Raw genomic sequence first — 23,928 nt, 5'->3', positions numbered from 1 at the left:
AATGTAATCCTGGTGAAGCTTACTATGAAAGAATGACATATCAGTGTTATTTTTGTGTATGTAAAATATCCTTTATTGATATTTTGCAAGCATGATATATGAGTGAAAATACTTTTTAAAAGTTTAGTCCAAATTGAGGGTAACATTTTCTTTGCCACCGAGGTAAAAAGCTGGGACAAAACCGAATCCCATCCGTACTTTATATCAAACAAACATCTTTCAGTAAAAACACTCTAGTTCGGTCATTTATTCAACTCAAATGAATGTATCACATTTGATTAATGGTAGGGAATGTTTGAACTAAATGAATCAAACAGGAAACCCTAACACCAACTGTAATAAATTACCAAAAGGTACACATGCATGTGTACACGGCATAAATAATATATAAAAAGTTCATATAAAAAAAAACAAGAAGTTTAAAATAAACTGTTACATTTAAGTAAAATAAGGAGCAAAATTTCCTTCGGTGGGATTCAAATAGGTTATTATAGTGAAGAATAACATTGTAAAGTTATAACTTAAATGTCAAGCAATACCTTGCCATTTAAAAGACACATTTTTTGCATGTTTGTATTCTTTAGAATAAAATATACAGATATTCCTGTCCAGGTAGGCTATCAGAAAACAGACATTTATTTCATGTACACAGACATCAAAGGGTAGATCAGTGACTTAACTATACAGAATGTGACATATGATACTTCCTGCTGAGGCACAATCATTTTTTAAGTTGTTTGTTCAGTTATTTGAACACCTTTTTGTTTTCTAAAAAAGCAGATCGAGGAATAGTTTCTTTTTCCTCCTGAACATGTGAAATACACATTAATTAGACTTGTTCTCCAACATGCAATTTCTTGACAATGTATAAAAATCGGTGTGTGTGTGTGTGTGTGTGTTTAGTACATGTGTATGTTCATGAGTAAGTGTGTGTTCAGTTGGCAACTCAGTAGCGATGCTCCCCTCGGGTCATGTGTGACGAAAACTCGTAACGGTCCTGACTGCGATGGCCACAGAGGTTGCACTCAAAGGGGTCTCGGAAGCCATGGCAGCCCATGTGGATGGTGTACATCACATGGTCTAGGAAGAGGATGCGGCAGTGTTCACAGCGATATGCCCTCACCTGCTCCCCCTCTCCACTCAGCACCTTGAACCCCTCCGAGGCAATCTCCATACTGGCCCGCATGGCCTCGTACTGCCGCTGCTGCTCCTCCTTCCCCAGGGGCAGCACACCATTACGTACCCCGGACGTGATGTGGTTGGTCAGGTAGATGAGGCCCGAGGCCCCGACACCTGCCCTCTCTTCATTGTTGCTCTCCGTGTCGGTGGAATCCTGGCCACTGTGGCTGGGGGAGCCGTCCTTCTCGCTGGAGGCTGACTTAGACTTTGCGAGCAACAGAAGATTTTCGGCTGCGCTGTCCTTGGCTGACAGGCCGTGGCCCTCTGCAGGGGGCTTGTGGAGGGGGTACATGGAGCCCATGACCCCCATGTCAGAGGAGGTTGGGGAAGTCTGGATGAGCGGTCGGAGTGACTCGGCACCCAGGTAGTTGATGGCACTGTTGATGGCCTGGTCGATGACATGAGGCTGCATCAGTTCCCCCGGGCCACCCTCGAAGGAGATGTCGGAGAGGCGTTTCTCACCTGAGGGTTAGAAAGAGAAAACAGATGAATACCAATGTTAGACTGCAATTCAAATTTTAAAAAAGTTTCCTGATATCAAACATTACAAGGACTTATGTTTAATTGTGGTTCTAGTGGTCAATTTATTGGTCACGTTTGACATATTGAAAAGTGATATTCCTTATTTAGAATATTCCATTCTTTTGCATTTTTCTCATGGCGGATTACTTAGTTTTAGTTGTTATTTCTGATATGTTTTGTAACTATATTTTTATTGTTAATTTAAGAAAGAGTCATCTTCAAATAAATGTATAATACACCAAGGGTAAGGATCAAGTTGAAATCAATGAAAATATTCTCTTTGCTCAACTTAAATAAAGCTCAAACATTGTTATAATGATATGCAGATTCCAGGCACAAGGGTGAATATGGGCTGTTTCTTTTAAATAGCTTATTCTGCAGCGCAAAGGTAGCAAATCAGAATGCATCAAACTGAAATACACAATTCTGACAATTGGAACCTAAGTCCTGTGCTTTACATGTTTGTTGGTATGCGAAGGTAGAAGACTTTATCCCTTACCTACAAACTTCTGTGGCATAGTGCTCTTACGTTTGGCTACATTATTAGCTAGTCTGTCTAGCACCAAGGCTCTCTTAGATCCCATCTGGCTTAAGTCTTCCCTCTGCTCATTCTGGTTGCTTTCTTCCTTTACTACTGGAAAGCAAGACAGAAAAGTAGGTTTCAGAATCAAAGTAGTAAAATCTGAACTGATAAAAAGTATAATTACTGTATAACAGGATCTTGCTACAATTTGCAAAAGCATCCCTCCCTGACTGTAGATACATGGCACAATGATGAGGAGGCCTTTATTGATAGACGTGCTGCAGTTGGTATACATTGGCCTTACTGACTAAGAAAAGCAGAGTGATCAACCTTTCTCATAATTTCCTCTTCTAATTTCCTCTTCTTAACCTCTGCACTCTTGCCCCACTTCCTAATGTTGTCAGTTCAGTAGGCTACATGTACATCCGCTCACAATGGATCTTTCCTTTGTATAAAGAGGTATTTTTATGTGAGCAAAAGCTACATTATCTTACTATATTTGTTTAACTTTAAGCCATGTTCCACATGCAGAAAATGATTCTAAGATTTTAGCAGAACTGTCAATACATTTTTAACAAAACATGAACTGAAAATATTACAGAAAAAAATGTCACGCTCTTATTTTTGGTTCATGGATTCACAGAATGAAGTAGTAAAACTTGAAGACCTGTCCGCCATCCAAGAAAATAAGCTGCCACTTTTTTTTGACCACATTTCCTTACTGAATAAAGTGTTTTCCCCATTAGAATAACTGGATATGAGCACTCCAATATATTATGGAAGCCTTGCATCTGAAGAGAAACATTTATTCTCTAGATAAATGTCATTAAAATCGAGTCTGACCTGTTGAAGTATTGTTGCAATTTCAACATTGTTGGTGTATTAATGTTGCTACCAGAGAGAGTCGAGTAGCCAAGTTTAAAGTAGGTCAACAGTGTGGGTGGAGGTGAGAGACTGACACCAACTAACCTGTATAGATGCTGTTCTGCAGCCCCATGCACTGGAGGTAGTTGTGACATCTCTCCTTGTGTTCCTCCAGAGAGCTACGCTGCTTGTAGCTCCGCCCACAGTAGGCACACTTGTGGGGTTTTCCAACTGCAAGAAGTGACAGCATTTAATTGAGAGCAATTTTCAAGCATGTGAGATGTCCATTGTACTGTCCATATTGTGAGTGGTGTACATGGTATATGTTGTATTTTCAGTTATAATAATGGCATTATTTGTCATTCTCCAAAAGACCCAGTCCCATGTTTCATTGACATGATAAATGTAATGGTTTTATAATCATTTCTTTGCAGATGACACATATCCCACTGGGCAAAGACGTCAATTCAACATCCATTCCTCATTGATTCAACGTCATTTCATTGAAATGATGTGGAAACGATGTTGATTCAACCAGTGTGTGCCCAGTGGGATGGTTCCCACTCCACACTAAGACCACAGAGTACAGGGCAGGTGTTCCCTCACAATTCCACTGGGTAAGTACCACCACCTGGAAAGTTAATTAGGCCCTAAACGGGAAAAATTGGACTGAAACAGGGAGGGACTACATGGTCCCCCCCCCAAAAAAATCAGTTTGAAAACCTTTTAAAATGTTGTGTGCCCTAATGTCCACAACACACTGACCACTAATCATATCGTCCTAACTCACCAGAGTGGGTACGCAGGTGACCGCTGAGGGCGTCTCTCCTGCGACAGGCGTAGTTGCACAGGTGACACTTGAAGGGCTTCTCTCCTGAGTGGAGCTTGATGTGACGTAGCAGGTTGCCTTTCTGCGTGAAAGAAGCGCCACACTGGGTGCACTGGAATGGACGCTCTCCTGAGGACAACAAACACCACACAGCAGGTTGTTAGGGCCATCGCACAGGAGCAGCTGCCACTCATCTACACTATGTATCAACACTTTAAATGTAATTGGCTCATTGCAAATTAGTGCTTGCATATTTTTCACTAACAAGCCCACTTTTGTAATCTCACAAATACATAACTCACAAAGACACCTACACTGCAGTTATGTCAATGTTATCATGTAGGAAATAGGAATATTTTCAGCAAAATCTTGTTTTATGAGCTCAGACACAAAATGACAATAATGTACATTACAGTAGATTACTATTTTATTTGTAAGAGTAGGCCTATATGAATGGAATTCTATGTTTTATATAATCGAGGGTTAATGCAAAGTGTTGACAGTGTGTGGGGAATGTATGAACATGCTTCCTCTTTTGTCATCTTACAGTATGAGATGGACCGATTTTGTCATTTGTATCCTTTTATCAACCATTCTGAGTTTGTCATTTTGCTTTGAGCCACACCAATGTCGGGGCTCAAAGAGAACAGCCTCTCTTCAGAGAATAATGGGCCAGGTATAAAGCCATTGTCTGAATTTTGCTATCTGGATGCTAGAACTAAAGCATCTCCACCAATAGCACCACTGTGGATGTGAATGTGGGGTCACTGTACTACAAGACTCCCAAGCACTAGAACACAGTGAATGATGGAGGAACTCTGAGCACAGCCCAATCAACCAGCCTAGGAGGGTTTAAGAGCGGAGTGACACTCCATTTCTCCATGCACTCCCTGGCCCTGAACCTCGGAGCCGAATGGCGCTCTGATCGAACAAGAGCCTTTCAGACTCAGGCTGCCAGTTCCGTAATGCACCAGTGCCTGGGTCAATTTGATCAGAAAATCTATTTTTCTTTTTTTCTCTTCTTCGTCTCTAAAATAAGAGCAGCCCATCACAATGCAAATTCAAGCTCATTTGAATAAAGTGAAGGAAACACTTTGTGTTGAGAGCCAGTCTTCCTGATCAGTGATTCTGGAATAAACCAATATCTAGCCTCTCTGAGTGTTGTGGCATTCTGTGAGAAGGTTTTAATATGGCTTCTTTTTTTCTTCAAAAAGGCCCCATAAAATAAGAGTTACCAGTGAAGCATCAAAAAGGATAGAAAAAAGGAAACTCATTAAAAATGCATTTCAGGAGCAGAGACACCACAGAATATTTTCTATTTAAATAGGAGGCACTTCATTATATATTTTATTATATGTTATTTTGCATTTACATTAGTCTAGTGTTCCTTTCTTCCATTTTGGGTTTCATTAGTTTCTAAAGCTTGACAGTTAAGTGCCTTTTTGAAAAATGTTCCCCGCCACTGGTTTGGGTTCATTACAATAGAATATCAATTCTGAATTTTGAAAAACTTGTAGTACTCGGATAATTGCCATTTTTGTGGAGATTCCATTTAATTGCTGCAGATATCCTGTTTTTCAACTGTGATATAAGGGCATGTTTAGGGATTATATTCATCATACTTTTTCAATCTTATCACACAACAAATAGATCACGAGCCACTTCTCTCACGTGATAATTTAAAAGAACACTCAGAGAATTATAATTGTATAGTGGCTTCCTCAGTCACCCATACAGAATATAGTGTAGATACTACAGATGACATACTTGACTATATTTCAATATTTCAGTCTAAAACATCCCTTTACAGCATTATAGACCCATATAATGTCTATAGCACAGTAACTATGGGAAAATATGCCTCTGAAACGAATCCAAACCAATGAAAGCTATATATTATCCACATACAAAACTCAATACAATGTTTAATAACACATTATCGACTCATGTTAAGCTCTGCCATCATAAAATAGCTCCAATTGTTCAAGTAATAAGTTTTACAAAACAAGTATTCAACTGCTTCATTGCACCTCAATTACGGAGAAATGACATGGTGACAGTTAGCAGCTCCTGGTGCTTATCTCATTGAATTAAACACAATCGGTGGATGCCTAGCACTGTAGCATGGTAGCCTACTTAGTGGTCAAATATTCAAAATCATATTTATTAGGTGATAAGCATGTAATTACCATTTTAGATTTCCAAGTAAATGGCGGACTCTAAAATAGTGTGAAACTCCAATTACGTGTGTTGAAGCTTATAACTCATGCTCTGTAGGCAACTTTGGAATAAGACAAGAACACAGACTAACCCTAACAGCACTCTGTCTACTGCTCTCAGTGTCTCAAGTAATGATAAAGACACTGACAGAATCCATCTCATCTTCTCCACCCCACATACACATAATCTCTCTGTAAGGCTACCAGTGAGCGTGGGTGCAAAGTAAGGGCGATGAGTATCGCGGATGGCTTACCAGTGTGGCTTCGCTTGTGCACCATCAGCACATTGGGGCCAATGCAAACTATCCCACAGATATCACACTTGAGCTTCCCGTTGGGCAGGCGGATATCCCCAGCCGAGGAGTAGGGGCCCTTGCTGTCAGGGCCGCCTGCATGGGAGCCGTTCACTTTGGCCCCCGAGGCATCGAGCACGCGCAAGTCTTCCGCACACTCCTCCTCCTCCTCGCCATTCATCATCATGTCAATGGCGAGCCCATTCTCCTCGTCACTGCGAGCCTCAACTTTAATGTTACAGGCTGGAAAAGAGGGCAGTGGGCCACTGTTTAGAATAGGAACATGTTTCTGGGGGACTATAGCCCTTAACTGTGTAGAAATATGAGTACATTACTATATTACTACTTGACTAGATGTAAATCTTAGACTTTCTATGGGACAATATGTGACTTTTTAGTTTAAGGGCATGTCTATGTCTCCCTCTACTTGGCTGGTTGTTTTATTCTATGAGTTCTATGAACACCTGTGAGAGCATGCCTCACCTCCAATTAACTTACTGATAGGCATAGTTAATTGCGGCGTGAGAGCATTTAAATCAGCACTTTATGTGCAGCAATCCTCAATTCAACTTTATTGGCTGAGTACACTAGGACCAAACTTTGAAACAAATTAGCTGAAGTCATGCAGTAGGTTCTTGTGATCAGTGTTCCAGATCAAACATAACAGATGAATAATATATATTTGTTTTAAACTTTTGCTAATGAAGATGGGGAAACTATATACTGCATCTCTCATCATCACTCTTCTGTGAAAATGACAGCAAGATAAACAGGAAACAGAGACACAGGAAGCCGTGTGAAACTAAGGATGGCAGCGGTGTCAACCAGACCAACAAACTATGATAAACGCACACACAAACACGCATGCACATATACACACATAAAACGATAACTTAAAAACACAATATCTGAACACATAGCCTGTTAGGCTAAAACTGATTGAATCAATGTTGTTTCCACATCATTTCAACAACAAAAATTAAATGTGAAGATGTTGAATCAACGTGGAAAACTGATTGGATTTTTTTTAAAGTCATCAAAGTAAGGAAATGTTGTCTTTTTTTCACCCAACTTTTAAGCTAAATCCAATGACATGGTGAAATGTTTTGTAGATTTCATGTTGAATTCACTTGACAACTCAACCAAATGTAAATCAAAACTAGACGTTGGAACTCATATCAATTTCAACTGCCCCCATAGTCACTTCATCCTGGCCCCGGGTTTGCGTAACTATTGTCATTATTTTCAATGGCTTTGTAACCAGACTATGGCATGAAAATCATTTTAATCAACATTTATCATCTCAATAAGCACAAGTTTTAAAGGAGCGAGTGTAAAAGGAAATGTGACGACAAGCGCCTGATTAAATATTGGAGGGAATAAACACTTGAAACCTTGCAAACCCCTCAACCTCATTTGCATTTCATGGTGGCTGATTTCCTCATGTGGCTACCTTGTTTGTACACCCAAAGAGGAAGAAGTGGAAATAATGAATTATAGGAATCTATAGCGGAAAAAGGGGAAGCTTCAGAAACAAGGTCTGCCTAACCAAAATACCAAGAATTATGGAGAAGTGACAGAAAGGGAAGCACGGACAAGGAATTGTAAAACGGTGTAACAGAAACTTGAGTCTTTTTGCAGGACGGTTGTTTTCACTGACACTTGGAGGGAACAAGCTTCCATAATGCATGATTCATCCAGTGAAAGCGGAAAGGCAACTGGTGTGAACACAGTGACTTTCTGTTGCTCTCAAATACAACTTCATTATCAACCTAACACCACCATCTTGGTGATACTGGATAAAATCAGCATTTGGTATACAGTACTATGTCAACTATTCAAATAATCAAATTAAACATCACATTGGTGATAGTGGATTGACCAAAGAACAATTCATGTTAGAATTGGTTATATTATGTTAACTGCTGAAATACTGTAAGTCCAGGGCAGCATAATGCTCCTCCCTCGCCTTACAACATTTTGTCTGTTGCCCTGTTGTCACTTTGCAATTGGACACATAGCCTACATGTCTTTCCACTGAGCAGGCGAGGTGAAGAGAACACAAACCACACGCCTATAGAACACAAAGGAAGCTAGCTAGATGAAAGCAGAAAGGCACGAAATAGAACAGAAAGAGAGAGAGCACCCCAGGCAGAGAGGCAATGATAAGTGTGAAGAGCATATTTTCAATAACCACAGACGCTGAATTAAGGCCTGCATGTCTCCAAACATGTTAGGCCTACAGGTCAGGCAGAACAATAGACGTGAAGATGACTGGGTGGTTGGCCACAACATGAATACAACCATTTTCCAACTTCTACATGATTACAGTAATGAGAGAAAAATATGTTAGTACCTTCTATGGTTTTGTTGTTCGGTTAATGTAATGCATTAAACTTGTACCGTATTTGGGGGCTCGTCTGGGATTTCACTTATTTATTTGCATCAAAGAAAATAAGTGATAGACAACAATACAGAAAAAAATGAAATAAAACATTTAATGGTGTGCAGGTGTGGTTGGAAGCCCAAGGGCTTACATGAAAACAATATACAATACATAAGTACAAAAATAAGAAATATTTTTAAAACCGATAACAAAACCTACTAATTATGAATGTATACATTTATTGATCAGTAATCACACACACACAAAAAAATTGCTTTGTTAAAGTGTGTGTGTGTGTGTGTGTGTGTGTGTGTGTGTGTGTGTGTGTGTGTGTGTGTGTGTGTGTGTGTGTGTGTGTGTGTGTGTGTGTGGGGGGGGAGAGAGAGAGAGGGTTGCAGTACCAGTCAAAAGTTTGGACACACCTACTCATTCAAGGGTTTTTCTTAATTTTTACTATTTTCTACATTGTAGAATAATAGTGAAGACATCAAATCTATGAGGTAACACACATTGAATCATGCAGTAACCAGAAAAGTGTTAAACAAATCAAATATATATTTGAGATTCTTCAAAGTAGCCACCCTTTGCTTTGATGAAAGCCTTGCACACTCTTGGCATTCTCTCAACCAGCTTCATGAGGTAGTCCCCTGGAATGCATTTGTTAAAAGTTAATTTGTGGAATTTATTTCCTTCTTAATGCATTTGAGCCAATCAGTTGTGTTGTGACAAAGTAGGGGTGTTATACAGAAGATAGCCCTATTTGGTAAAAGACCAAGTCCATGTTATGGCAAGAACAGCTCAAATGAACAAAGAGAAATGATAGTCCATCATTACTTTAAGACATGAAGGTCACTCAATTCGGAACATTTCAAAGAACTTTGAAAGATTCTTCATGTGCAGTCGCAAAAATCATCAAGCGCTATGATGAAACTGGCTGTCATGACGACCGCCACAAGAAAGGAAGACCCAGAGTTACCTCTGCTGCAGAGGATAAGTTCATTAGAGTTTACTGCACCTCAGATTGCAGCCTAAATAAACGCTTCACAGAGGTCAAGTAACAGACACATCTCAACATCAACTGTTCAGAGGAGACTGCATGGATCAGTCCTTCATGGTTGAATTTCTGCAAAGAAACCACTACTTAAGGACACCAATAATAAGAAGAGACTTGCTTGGGTCAGGAAACACGAGCAATGGACATTCGACTGGTGGAAATCTGTCCTTTGGTCTGATTTGAATGATTTGAGAATTTGAGATTTTTGGTTCCAAACGCCGTGTCTTTCTGAGACGCAGAGTAGGTGAACGGATGATCTCCGCATGTGTGGTTCCCACCGTGAAGAATGGAGGAAGAGGTGTGGGGGTGCTTTGATGGTGAAACTGTCTGTGATTTATTTAGAATTCAAGGCACACTTAACCAGCATGGCTACCACAGCATTATGCGGCGATACGCCATCCCATCTGGTTTGCGCTTAGTGAGACTATCATTTGTTTTTCAACAGGACAATGACCCAAACAACACCTCCAGGCTGTGTAAGGGCTATTTGACCAAGAAGGAGAGTGATGGTGCTGCATCAGATGATCACCCAACCTCAACCCAATTGAGATGGTTTGGGATGAGTTGGACTGCAGAGTGTAGGAAAAGCAGCCAACAAGTGCTCAGCATATGTGGGAAGTACTTCAAGACTGTTGGAAAAGCATTCCTCATGAAGCTGGTAAAGATAATGCCAAGAGTGTGCAAAGCTGTCATCAAGGCAAAGCATGGCTATTTTAAAGAATCTCAAATATAAAATATATTTGGGTTTGTTTAACACTTTTTTGGCTACTACATGATTTCATATGTGTTATTTCATAGTTTTGATGTCTTCACTATTATTTTACAATGTAGAAAATAGTAAAATAAAGAAAAACCCTTGAATGAGTATGTGTGTCCTGGATACAGCCCTTAGACGTAGTATATTGACCATTTACCACAAACTCTGACGTGCCTTATTGCTATTATTAACTGGTTACCAATGTAAATAGAACACTAAACAAGTATTTTTGCATCATCCCGTGTCATATTGTCTGATATACACACAGCTGAAATGCTGTTTCAGGCAATCAGCATCGAGAACCCTAACTACCAGGTTTATAATTATTGTTAATTTGACTTAAATGTCTGGCGTTGACATTGAGAGGCAGATTTAGAGATTAATTGTAGTTGTTTTATTGCTCTCATTGTTTGTCCTTCTCTGTGTGATTTGACACTTGCTTCCCAAAACAAGTAAATCAGGATGTGTGACTGTGTGACAACATGATATAAAGTAAAAACCCTTTTATTTTTTTACCAGGCATGTCAGTACAATGATGGCCTACACCGTCCAAACCCAGACGACGTTGGGCCAATTGTACGCCATCCTATGCGACTCCCAATCACTGCCGGTTGTGAAACAGCCTGGATTTGAACCAGGATGTCTGTAGTGACGCCTCTAGCACTGAAATGTAGTGCCTTAGGCCGCTGCGTCACTCGGGAGCCCCCCTTCTTCCTATCCCCAATTTTGTCGCAATTTCCCCATACTGTACATCTCTGAGAAGCTGCAGCACAGCAGTAATAGTTCCCTCTGCCTTGCTAGGTTCAGTGCTGTCTACCTCAGCTATGTGATAGTGAGTAAGAGAGAGGCCAGAGCGACAACATGAGGGTTGGTGTAGAGCACTGAAGCTCAGGTATCTTTCCAGAGACTTTCCAAGGCAAAACCCTGGGCTTATTCACTTTACTTGGAAGTTAAAGAACTAAACATACTTTTCAACACTGTAGGCTATCATATAAAATCAGCAAAAAAAGTAATGTCCTCTTACTGTCAACTGCGTTTATTTTCAGCAAACTTAACATGTGTAAATATTTGCATGAACATATCAAGACTCAACAACTGAGACATAAACTGAACAGGTTCCACAGACATGTGACTAACAGAAATGGATTAATGTGTCCCTGAACAAAGGGGTGGTCAAAATCAAAAGTAACAGTCAGTATCTGGTGTGGCCACCAGCTGCGTTAAGTACTGCAGTGCATCTCCTCATGGACTGCACCAGATTTGCCAGTTCTTACTGTGAGATGTTACCCTACTCTTCCACCAAGGTACCTGCAAGTTCCCGGACATTTCTGGGGGGAATGGCCCTAGCCCTCATCCTCCGATCCAACAGGTCCCAGACTTGCTCAATGGGATTGAGATCCGTGCTCTTCGCTGGCCATGGCAGAACACTGACATTCCTGTCTTGCAGGAAATCATGCACAGAAGGAGCAGTATGGCTGGTGGCATTGTCATGCTGGAGGGTCATGTCAGGATGAGCCTGCAGGAAGGGTACCACATGAGGGAGGAGGATGTCTTCCCTGTAACGCACAACGTTGAGATTGCCTGCAATGACAACAAGCTCAGTCCAATGTTGTTGTGACACCCTGCCCCAGTCCATGACGGATCCTCCACCTCCAAATCAATCCCGCACCAGAGTACAGGCCTCGGTGTAACGCTCATTCCTTCGACAATAAGCTCGAATCCGACTATCACCCCTGGTGAGACAAAACTGCAACTCGTCAGTGAAGAGCACTTTTTGCCTGTCCCATCTGGTCCAGCGACGGTGGGTTTGTGCCCATAGGCGACGTTGTTGCCAGTGATGTATGGTGAGGACCTGCCTTAGAACAGGCCTACAAGCCCTCAGTCCAGCCTCTCTGAGCCTATTGCGGACAGTCTGAGCACTGATGGAGGGATTGTGCGTCTGGGTGTGCGTCCGGGTGTAACTCGGGCAGTTGTTGTTGCCAACCTGTACCTGTCCCACAGGTGTGATGTTCGGATGTACCGATCCAGTGTAGGTGTTGTTACATGTAGTCTTCCACTGCGAGGACGATCAGCTGTCCGTCCTGTCTCCCTGTAGCGCTGTCTTAGGCGTCTCACAGTACAGACATTGCAATTTATTGCCCTAGCCACATCTGCTGTCCTCACGCCTCCTTGCAGCATGCCTAAGGCACGTTCACGCAGATGAGAAGGATCCCTGGGCATCTTTCTTTTGGTGTTTTTCAGAGTCAGTAGAAAGGCCTCTTTAGTGTCCTAAGTTTTCATAACTGTGACCTTAATTGCCTACCGTCTGTAAGCTTAACAACCATTCCACAGGTGCATGTCCATTAATTGTTTATGGTTCATTGAACATGCATGGGAAACAGTGTTTAAACCCTTTACAATGAAGATCTGTGAAGTTATTTGGATTTTTACAAATTATCTTTAAAAGACAGGATCCTGAAAAGGGACGTTTCGTTTTTTTGCTGAGTTTACTTAGTAAAAGCTCCAACTTCATTGATTTGATACATTGGTACAAAAGAGATGCTATATTTCTAAATTCACAAGCTATACTGAACAAAAATATAAATTCAAAGTGTTGGTCCCATGTTTCATGAGCTGAAATAAAAAATCCCAGACATTTTCCATATGCACAAAAAGCGTATTTCTCTCAATTGTTGTGCACAAATTTGTTTACATCCCTATTTGTCCTTTGCCAAGATAGTCCATCCACCTGACAGGTGTGGCATATCAATAAGCTGATTAAACCGCATGATCATTACAAAGGTGCACCTTGTGTTTGGTACAATAAAAACGTTTTGTCACACAACACAATGCCACAGATTTCTCAAGTTTTGAGGGATCATGCAATTGGCATGCTGACTGCAAGAATGTCCAACAGAGCTGTTGCCAGAGAATTAACGGAAGAAATTAACATTCAAACTGCCTCCAATGTCGTTTTACAGAATTTGGCAGTACGTCCAACCGGCCTCACAACCACAGACCATGTGTAACCACGCCAGCCCAGGACCTCCACATCCATCTTCACCTACGAGATCGTCTGAGTGGGGGTGGAGGGGGGGTGCTGAGGACTATGTGTCTGTAATAAAGCCCTTTTGTGAAGAAAAACTAATTCTGATTGGCTGGACCTGGCTCCCCAGCGGGTGGCCCAATGCCCACCCATGGCTGCACCCCTGCCCAGTCATATGAAATCTATAGATTAGGGCCTAATGAATTTATATCAATTGACTAATTTCCTTTTATGAACTGTAACTCAGTAAAATCCATTTTTGTTCAGTATAAAAAAATAATAGGAAACACAGGTAACTGATAACAAGCCATTGGTGTTGGCTTAGATATCTAGTGTGGAAGTAAAAATAGACTGCTGGAGGTTCCTGTAACGGGGCTTCTTTTCTCACTGCCTGATGAAAATAGGCCAGTGTGTGCTTGCTTGACTGTGGAACCAACCACATGCGTGTAAAACCACGTAAATGCCATACTGAACATGACTCCTTTCAGTGTGTCAGTGTTGATTAGGAGCACCAAAAACAAAGTGTATTTTTCTACTAGCCTTGAATTTTCGAGAACTCAAAAGCTTAGCACTCGGGGATGAAATAAACACGGTTGTAGTGAAGACTTAATAACTCTAACGATTCATAGCGAAAGAGAAACTGTGTCATCAGAAAGACCTACTGTGACATGTCATTTTACTGTCTGTGTGACTGTAATGACCAAATATATATTTTAACACTTGAATTCAGTAAGGCAACTTGTAAAGCATACTTGTGAGATGATACGTCTTGTACTCCCCACACAAGGGGAATACTTGTTGTGCTTGTTGAATTGTATGGTGAGGCAATGTAGGATGAACCTAGAGAAGCTTTGTAGGACGAACCTATGCTAGCTTTGGAAAGTAAATGGAAAACTACAAAAAGCAACCTGGCTTTGAGGTCTTGAGCTTCCGTTATACTTTCAGCCTCCCTGTCTCAGTTGCACGATCCTGTGTGCGATCTGCACTTCAGGCCCATAGCCTTTGTACCACATGATCCTGACAGATAATAATAACTCCCTGATGCATTTGGGGTTTATCAGCGAGCCAGCGATGCACTGCATAGATATAACAGTCACTTCCTCTCACGCTGGTGATTAGATCTTCAGGGAGTGCAGAGCAACACATACACAAACACTTACACTCACTCACACTCAAAGAACAACACATACAACAACCACACACACTATTGTCTATGTTTAGGCCGACCTCTCTCCTGATTCAGGACCTCTTCAAAATACTGTAAGACCAGAGATAGAGATGAAGAATCATTCAAGCCGTCCTTAAAAAACAAAACTCAACAAAGAACACAATACAGTACATTTTATCACTGATGACCTCTCATGACCTCTCAGTGAATTTACAAAAACATGTTGAAAGCACTATGGATTAATGTCTGTAACGACATTCCCAAATTGATCAACAAATATCATTCAATTCACTTAGGAAACGCGTGTAAAAATTCTAAACTGTCTGACTGTGATCTCTAAGTCATAGTCCCCATTGTGCATCAGTGAAGATTTGAGTCATTTGAGCTGTTTTTCCTAATATGTAAAATCTGGCAAGTGAAATGACTAATCATAGGCTCAGCCACAAAGACAGTCATATGGAGAAAGCCATGGCTGGCTAGGGTGAACCACAGCAGCATATGCCTGTGTTTCCCATGGCCTACTCTTCTATCTCTAGCTCAACTGCACACTTGCACAGAGCCCCCCAAAAAAGGAGCATTTATGACCAAAATATCAGGAAGTATTAGGGGCCAGTCCATGTAATGCTTTCAGAAATGTAATCAGTTGGTGGATCATGAATAAACCTTGGAATTGCAGCTGCTGGACGTGAAAGCCTCATCATGTTTTATGATGATTGCTCCGCAACAAATGCTGACAGACGTGTTCACATCGACTAAGTGAATCTTGATAAAGATACATGTGTACTTCGTGATAGGTAGGGTAGTTACAATAAATTCCTGGTGCACGACAATGGGTATCCTTGTCGTAAACTATGGCATGCTGGCAAGGGTTGGAGTTCCTTATGTGTGCTGCTGAGTTAAAAGCTTGACAGTTGAAGTGAAAGCGTGTGTGTGTTTGCAGGTGCGTTAGCAGTGCGGTGGTGCGATGCGCTGGGATGTGCAGTGCTGATCTCTGAACTTGACTCTGCTCCTGAAGACTTTATCTCCTGGAGTGTTGAAACTGACTGACGGCGAGTTCTTCTTAGGAAACTCTTGCACATCCTATTTCAGTTTCCTCTGCTCTGACATGTTATTTGACATGCGTCGCCTCAAAGTGCAATGGTACACTACACCACACAGCTATCTGGAACTAATACAGAAGGAAGGACATCTGAATTTTACACCACAATCTATAGTAACACTTACTGTGTATTGTAGTTATCACAATGGATCACCGACACATTCCCACAAAGATACCATAGCTATTGCTTGCATGAGCTACTGTGCTTTTAGGCATAAAATATGATATGGTTCACCTTGCATGCAGGTAGTGCAGCACTAGCGGTGCTTTTCACAAATGTTCTCATGAAGCAACAATTCAAATTCCAAAACTCCATGTGGTAAATGCTGCCTGGTGTCCCCTGATATTCCAGTCATGTCCTGAGTTTAAATAAACGTGTACATCAACTAGTGCTAATATTATGTCCGTGATATTCCCTGGCTTAATTTAGTAACATCCTCATATCAAGGGCACATTAGCCATTCCTTAAGGTTTTGCCCATCATGAGACGGATCAGAGAAATGTGCAACCTTTCCTGCCAATGACCTAAATGCATCAATAACTTTTAGATTGCATGTTCAAAAGAACTATGTTTGGTTAAGTGCCAGATGGCAAGTAATGAGTGGATCTAAGGGATTGTTGTTACATGTGGTAACCGCTTGTTGGGATGCCGTTACGAAATGTTACGTTACTAACAAAATAGTTATGTTACTAAGACATTTGTTTTTATGATATGTGCAGTGAGCTCCAAAAGTGTTAGGACAGTGACAATGTTGTTGTTGTTTTGGCTCTGTAATCCAGCACTTTGGATTTGAAATTATACAACGACTACGAGGTTAAAGTGCAGATTTTTTTGTAGAGTCTGTAAGCTTTATTTCGGGGGTATTTTAATCCATATTAGGTGGACTGTTTAGAAATGACAGCACATGTTGTACATAGTCCCCATTTGAAAGAGACCTAAAGTATTGGGAATATTCACTTATGCTGAGTGTACAAAACATTAGGAACTCATTCCTAATATTGAGCTGCACCCCCTTTTGCCCTCAGAGCAGCTTCAATTTGTCGGGGCATGAACTCTACAAGGTGTCAAGACAATTCCACTGGAATGCTGGCCCATGTTGACGCCAATGCTTCCCACAGTTGTGTCATGTTTGCTGGATGTCCTTTGTGTAGTGGACCATTCATAATACACAAGTGATACTGTTGAGCGCAAAAAAAACAGCAGTGTTGTGGTTCTTGACACACTCAAACCGGTGCGCCTGGCATCTACTGCCATACCCCATTCAAAGGCACTTCAATCTTTTGTCTTGCCCATTCCCCCACTGAATAGCACACATACACAATCCATGTCTCAACTGTCTCGTGGCTTAAAAATCTTTCTTTAACCTGTCTCATCCCCTTCATCTACACTGATTTAAAGTGGATTCAACAAGTGACATAAGGGATCATAGGTTTTCCCTGGATTCACCTGGTCAGTCTGTCATGGAAAGAGTGAGAAAGTTACTGAGGCATAAATATCATACCCCTCCCCCCAAAATGCTAACCTCCCCTGATATTGTAATGGTGAGAGGTTTGCATTTTTTTTTGGGGGGGGGGGGTGTAATATTTACGCCTCTGTAATTTTCTTACTTTTCATTATTCACGAGTCATTCAGGATTATCCATAATCATGGCAGCATCCACATTAATGTAGAAGTGTTTAGAAACATATCTATACTTATTTACAATAAAAGTAATTCAGAAATGACACAATACATTAATTTCTATTGGGAACAAAATTATCTGAAACACAACCAAAACAAAACAGCAAATGCATCCAACAAATTTGTACAGTCAAAGCTTGATGTAGTCATTGCGTGCTAGGAATATGGGACCAAATACTAAACTTTGACTATTTTAATACACATATAAGTGAATTTGTCCCAATACCTTTGGTGCCCTAAAATGGGAGGACTATGTACAAAAAGTGCTGGAATTTATTTTAAGTGTACGCGGGTGTAACAAACACATGTATTGTTAATTATTCATATATTCGTCAATTATTTCGACATCATTTTAATAATCATCATTATTTTCATTATTATTAGCAACAACAGTGCTACTAATTTTGTCCTTCTGTGGGTATACATATTTCTGAAGGTGCTCTGGAAACGGCTAGGTTTTGGGGTACACGGGTAAAGGTTTGATGGATATACTGGTCTAGGTGTAGCAACTTAACTGGTTTATAGGCCTACTGATGTAGGAGTGCTGCATTGGAGAAGCACGGTGAAACTCGTGATCTGTCACTCACCCATGCCTTCTTTGTCACCCCTGTTGTTGTGTTGCAGATTGGAGCTAGCAGACAAGTCCTCTGGGATGGGCATGGCCTCGTCGTTCTCCTCAGACACGTCATTGGGAGGGGGGCTGTCCCTGCCTACATGGAGAAACACCAGCAAACACCCATTAGTCACCAGAACATGGTTCATTATTGCTCATAAGATAGAACCATAATTATCTATAACCCATTACATGTGGTATGACTGTGTCACTCAGCTTGGGCTCTGTGCAACTCATGCTGTGCTTCTCTGTTCTACCAGACATGGTCCTACAGCACCAGTTCTGAAAACAGAAGCTCTTACCTGGCATCTGAGACATCTCCTGTGCCTCCTCTGTCTCCATTCGGTGCAGGTACTCTAATGTGATAGAGAGACACAGAGATGTAGATGTGTTTAAATGTAATCAACGGCACCGCGGGGCTGAAAAAACACAACATTATAAAAAAGACACAGCTGACTAAAGGGATGACCTCTCTCTGTACAACTCCGTCACCCCGGCAAGATCACTCTTGTCACACCGAAAGACACACCACTGTCCCCCACATGACATTACAAAGAATTACAGACATTTTCATTACAAGTCTGACAGAGAGGGCGGGCTGGGAGAGTGGCTTGGCCCCGCATGATGGACTATGGTGATGGGGGTGCTGGGAAGGGGCTTTCAGACCACATTTGTTATTTATTGTTAATTTCCTGCCACGTAATGATCCACAAATGCAAACTGACTGCCGCAAAATTAAGCAGAAAATTAACTGGCCCTAGGTCACTGAGGATGCGGCTGTTTGCCCGTGCCAAGCTTATCGGCGCTCGTGTTCGCTCTAATTTACTGAGCATGCATCGCTGAGCACGCCACTACCCGAGCACAGACATGTGCGAGAGGAGCCACAATCAGAAACAAAGAGAGAGGAGAGGGAGAAAGATAAGAAAGAGAGAGAGAGGGGAAGAGGGAGACAGACAGTCCGAGAGAGATGCAGAGCGGGACCTGGAAAGAGAGAGCGAGACAGAGAAATATAGAGAGGGGGAAGATACAGAGATAGAGAGGGGAGGGAACCAAGACAGACAGGGAGTGTGCCAGAGAGCAAAAGTGAAGAGAGAGAACCAGGGACAGAGAGATCGATAGGGGACGGCCGAGGGGCCCCGAAGTAAGTTTCTCTCGCACAAGAGGAGGCAGTTTAGTGAAGAAGAGCACATCCCCTGGCCAGAGCCTGCTGCATATCTGAGGAGTCACCAGTGCGCGTGGCCCCATTAATAATGCATCCCCCTCAAGCCTGCAGCAGATGGGCACAACAGCCTCAGCCTCGGCACCACCACTTCAAGAAGGCCCTTGGTGGAGCCGCTTGCCCGGCCCAGCCAGCCACACAGGGAGAAGTGAAGCTCCCTAAAATAGCGAAGCAAGCCTGAGGGAGAAGGGGAACCTAGGCCTTCCTGTTTTACTGACAGATGGCTCCACACATTTGGAACAAATAGTGGGAAGCCACCAAGCAGCCCCCGCCGCTGTCGCAACGCACAATGTTCAGCGGACAGGCGAGTCGAGGCTGAGGTTCCACAACCCACAGACACCCAGGTCCCACGTGGGGGAGGTGGTGGGGGGTTGCCGAGGGGGTAGGAAGGGCAGAGGTCATTAGTGCAGAAGATGTGGTGCAGAAAGCGCAGTGGGTGTTGCGTGCTGGTGTGTGTCGATATAAGACTAGGAGACCAGGCCTGCGTCATCATTCTTTAGCATCTGGAGTTTGGAGGTCGAGAGGGGGTGGTATTCTCATGTGCCCTTTTTTTCTGGGCAGATGGTGCAAAGGGAAATACTGATGGTGTTGGTGGGGGACTTTGACAGAAGTGAGAAATGCATTCCCATGTTAAACCACAGAGTTGTGTAGGCATGTGGAGAGCAAGGTGCATGAGAACATTCAGGAAGTTGTATATTCACTCGCAGTGACACTGTTCTTACTTTTAGTATAACTACCCGATGCTAGATTCAAGTCATTTTTTGGTGGCGGGGAGCATTTTCCATATCATACTTTTATTCCCTGTCTAAGGTTCACGGTAACTTTTCATTTTAAACCACAGGCGTTTGTGAAAACAGACTATTAGTTGAATTTCTTGCTGTAATGTTTTTTTTTTCTTGTTGATGATTCTCAATATATTGTATATTTTGTGGATGGTTTCATTCAGACAGTATTCCAGAGTGACACCACCTTCTAAAGTCCAGTATGACAAAACAAGGCACTAATGGCAACAGCTGCTTTCTGAAAGTGCCTCATAAAGGGCAGGAAGAGTCATGGCAGTGGGTTTGAGTGCGCTTACTAAGGGGAGGAGAGACAGGAAGAGGGCTGTGGGTTCACAACACCCTCAGTCCTAACTCAAGGGATTGTGTGTGTGGGGTGTGTGGTGGGGGTGGGGGGGGGGGGCTGTGCAGAGCAGGGTGCGAACACATGAAAGGGAGCAGGGTGGAGACTGAAACAGCCAAACCGTTAAACAGCCAAAGTGGACTACACCAGCACACTTTGGATAATGGGAGGAAGTAAAAACGGACAGACAGGGTTTTATAATGTAAACTATAATCTAGCAACTCATATTCATCCTTAAATGTTGGAATATCAACAAAAAACATATGCAAATAACATGTGGGCTAATACGAATGAATAAAACAGTGGTATATGAAAATCAATTCAATCTAGGTGGTGATATAGAACTTCAAGTTTTTCAGACGTTTTTGTTGTTGGTGAAAATTAAAACAAGAAATTTATCATATCAAGTATTCTTACTGAAATGTTTTTGTTCCAAAACTATTATTAGTATATGCTGCTTCTGTGAGAAGTGTGATTCAAGACTGTACTTGAAAATACTCATTTGTTTCTCCAGAAAATTCCTTTTGACATATGGCATACAAAAAACAATCATATGGACAAGAAATTAAGAACAGTGGCTTTTGTGGCAATTCTTTCCTAAAATACAACGTTATCAGTTTGATGGATATATTTTGATACTAAGATTTAAAAAATGGATATGACATTTCGTGTACTGAGTCCCACCTCATCCATTGCGGTGTTAAATAAAACAATATTTGTGCCATAACTCGCTCATGCCTTACCAGCGACCCACCTGTGGTTCCAAACCCACAATTTGGGGAACCATGCCCTACTACACTACACCACGTAATATAATGAACAGTTAAACAGTCATCTTTTAAAATTATAGAGCGATTTCTCATTGGCAATTAAGGAAATGTGTCGCCATGAATTGAAAGATGATAATCTTACTGAGCAGATGTTTGGGCACCTATTGTAAGGGTTAGAATGGCTACATTATAGGGGCGAAAGGAGTTTCCTTATAGGGTCTTCAATTGCATCTGACACACTTCATTACACTAGTATTCAGTGACGATCATTTTAATAACTGCCTTTCTTTCGCTTTCCCCTTCCTCAGTCTGCTAGTAATAAGGAAGTGGATGTGTCCACAAGCATGTATTTGCAGCATTTCAACCCTCCTCAATCCGAAGAAGCAGATACATAAAATGTCATAATTGTGCTATGGGGTGGGGTGCAAGTCATTGTTTGATTTACTAATAGTCATTTCAATATACTAAATTGATTTCATATGAGGGCAAGTACATTTGACTAGTTGTTGTGTTTTTCATTTTGGATTCGTTTTTTAAAATCAACTTTTAAAAAGTGTGTAGGTTACTACCATCAAATTGAAATGCAAGTGTTTAGCTGCCCTAAAAAAGCGAGTACCTTTAAGAACACCTGCTCTTTCCATGACAGACTGACAAGCTCAATCCAAATGAAAGCTTCAGTCAGTTTTTCCCCAGCGGGAGGCTATGTTAATTAACAAAATGGAAATATTGTTAACAACAAATTAAATCAAGTTAAAACAATATCCACATTGCTTTTGATGCTTTGTGAGTACAAACTTGACAATGCAGCAATGATATACCTTGTTATTTTTTAACCAAATGAATTAGACTTGAGTTGGATTTTGCATTGTTTATTTATATAGTTCTACGTTATAGGAATATTATAACCTACGAGTTAAAGTTTGTAGAATTAAATGTCCCAGTGCACAGAAGTGTGAGAAGTTTTGTCGACTTGTTTCCGCAATTTTTGTCTCAAAAAGAATCTTCCATTGGTGTTTTTGTTGAATGTCAGTTTCACAACATGTTAACAGTTACTTGAGTCCTGCCCACCAATACTATCAACACACATGTTATGTTCAGCTCAGACCAACCAATGATTGCGAACGTCTTGGGCACCTTGAAACAAGATTTCGAAGTGTGTGTGTGTGTGTGTGTGTCTCTTTTTCATGTAACTTTGAGAAAGCAGAGAAACACATAACGTTTTTTTTATCCTGTAGGCAACGTAGTTAGTTATAGATAATTAGTTTCAGCGGTTTCATTAAGGAGTGTTAATATAATTTTTATGCGTTTCTTTTAACTCAGGCCTGCTTCGTTTGATTTGTAATAATATGAAGTGGACTTCTGAAATAAGAACTCCAGCTTGAATGACATGAAGCAAAAAGAGTTATAATTAGATATTCATTCTGGATGCGCACAGTTGCAACAGGTGTTGAACTGGTACGAAAAGTGAAAGGAGTAAAACTTGCAAACCACAAAAACGTATTTTTGTTTTTATATTAACCATAATTATTTTAGGCTTAATCGTCAATGGCAAGAAATATAACCTAATGGTCCTATATGGTCAAGATAATTGTGAGCAATTCCTGCAATCTCCAAAAAGGAGTATGGGAAAAGAGGAACATTTTCCATTATTCCATTATTTTCCTAAGTGCGTTTGATATTAACTACAATGCTGATCAAAAATGATATAACATTCATTAAATATTACAATTTCCCTTGACTTTTTGGTCAAATCCGTTACATGCGCCACTATGCAAATACTCGCATCACAGGATTTCAGACGCTCGCGCACCTGCACCAGACTTCAGGACAATGTTTTCCAATCCGCTACATAGTTCCTTTTTTAAGAGTAAGGCCCTTTCTTACTATTTAGAAATACGAGTCAACGCTTTAAATTAGTTCGAAGTTAACAAGCATCGTGAAAGTTACTCTACCTGCTATTCCTTGAGTTTGCAATATGAAGTTCTTCCAACTCTCCCCCGCTCCATGTGCAGAAGTTCGAAGCGCCGCGGCAGCCCCATGGAACTCTGCCCTCGGTCCCTCCCCTCTCCACTGTACTTCCTCTTTCCAGCCTAACATTTCAATGTTTCTGTGCTCGACTGAGGCATTTTGCTTGCTTTTATCCAGAGGTCGAGTCTGCTTGGGGAGTGGAGGCAGCAGCCCTTGGCACTTGCTTTGTATCGTGCCAATCAAAGCTGACACCCAGTAGACCATTACTGGCAGCCATGCATGAGATGGGATGAGGCGCACAGGAGACTGGACGATTCATTGTTTATTTATTTATTTCGTAGAGAAGGATGGGGACTCCTCACTTGCACATGGGCAGCTCCCCCTCTGTCACCTGTTCTGGCATCCTATAAGAGTCACAGCGCAATTAAAACGATAACTCTGTCGGTTTCAGATTGTTTAAACAAATACTGTGGCAGGTACACCACAACCATTGTGGAAAGTTGCGTCTTCCCATATGCTTTTGTAACGACAAAAATGAATATTATCTCATATGCTCCCCTATACTTTTATACCATTCGAACACATTTCATTATTGAATCATGAATAATTCAGTGACGTTACAGAAATGTAGGCCAGT

General features: G+C 41.4%; 1 protein-coding gene across 1 annotated transcript; it reads right to left on the bottom strand.

Annotated features, from left to right (window-relative positions):
- Positions 1–49: 49 nt before the first annotated feature.
- Positions 50–23,312, bottom strand: ikzf1 (IKAROS family zinc finger 1 (Ikaros)). Its single transcript, NM_001173899.1, is given in 8 exon segments — positions 50–1,641; positions 2,201–2,332; positions 3,194–3,319; positions 3,879–4,046; positions 6,391–6,672; positions 18,187–18,309; positions 18,515–18,568; positions 23,276–23,312. Coding segments are annotated over 7 exon segments (1,566 nt in total). The 5' UTR covers positions 18,555–18,568; positions 23,276–23,312; the 3' UTR covers positions 50–946.
- Between the last annotated feature and the right edge of the window lie 616 nt (positions 23,313–23,928).

This window comes from Salmo salar, chromosome 01 (genome assembly GCF_965601325.2).
Source record: "Salmo salar chromosome 01, fSalSal1, whole genome shotgun sequence".
NCBI lineage: Eukaryota > Metazoa > Chordata > Actinopteri > Salmoniformes > Salmonidae > Salmo > Salmo salar.
The sequence above is the reverse complement of the archived record's forward strand: the minus strand, read 5'-3'. Positions and strand labels throughout refer to the sequence as shown.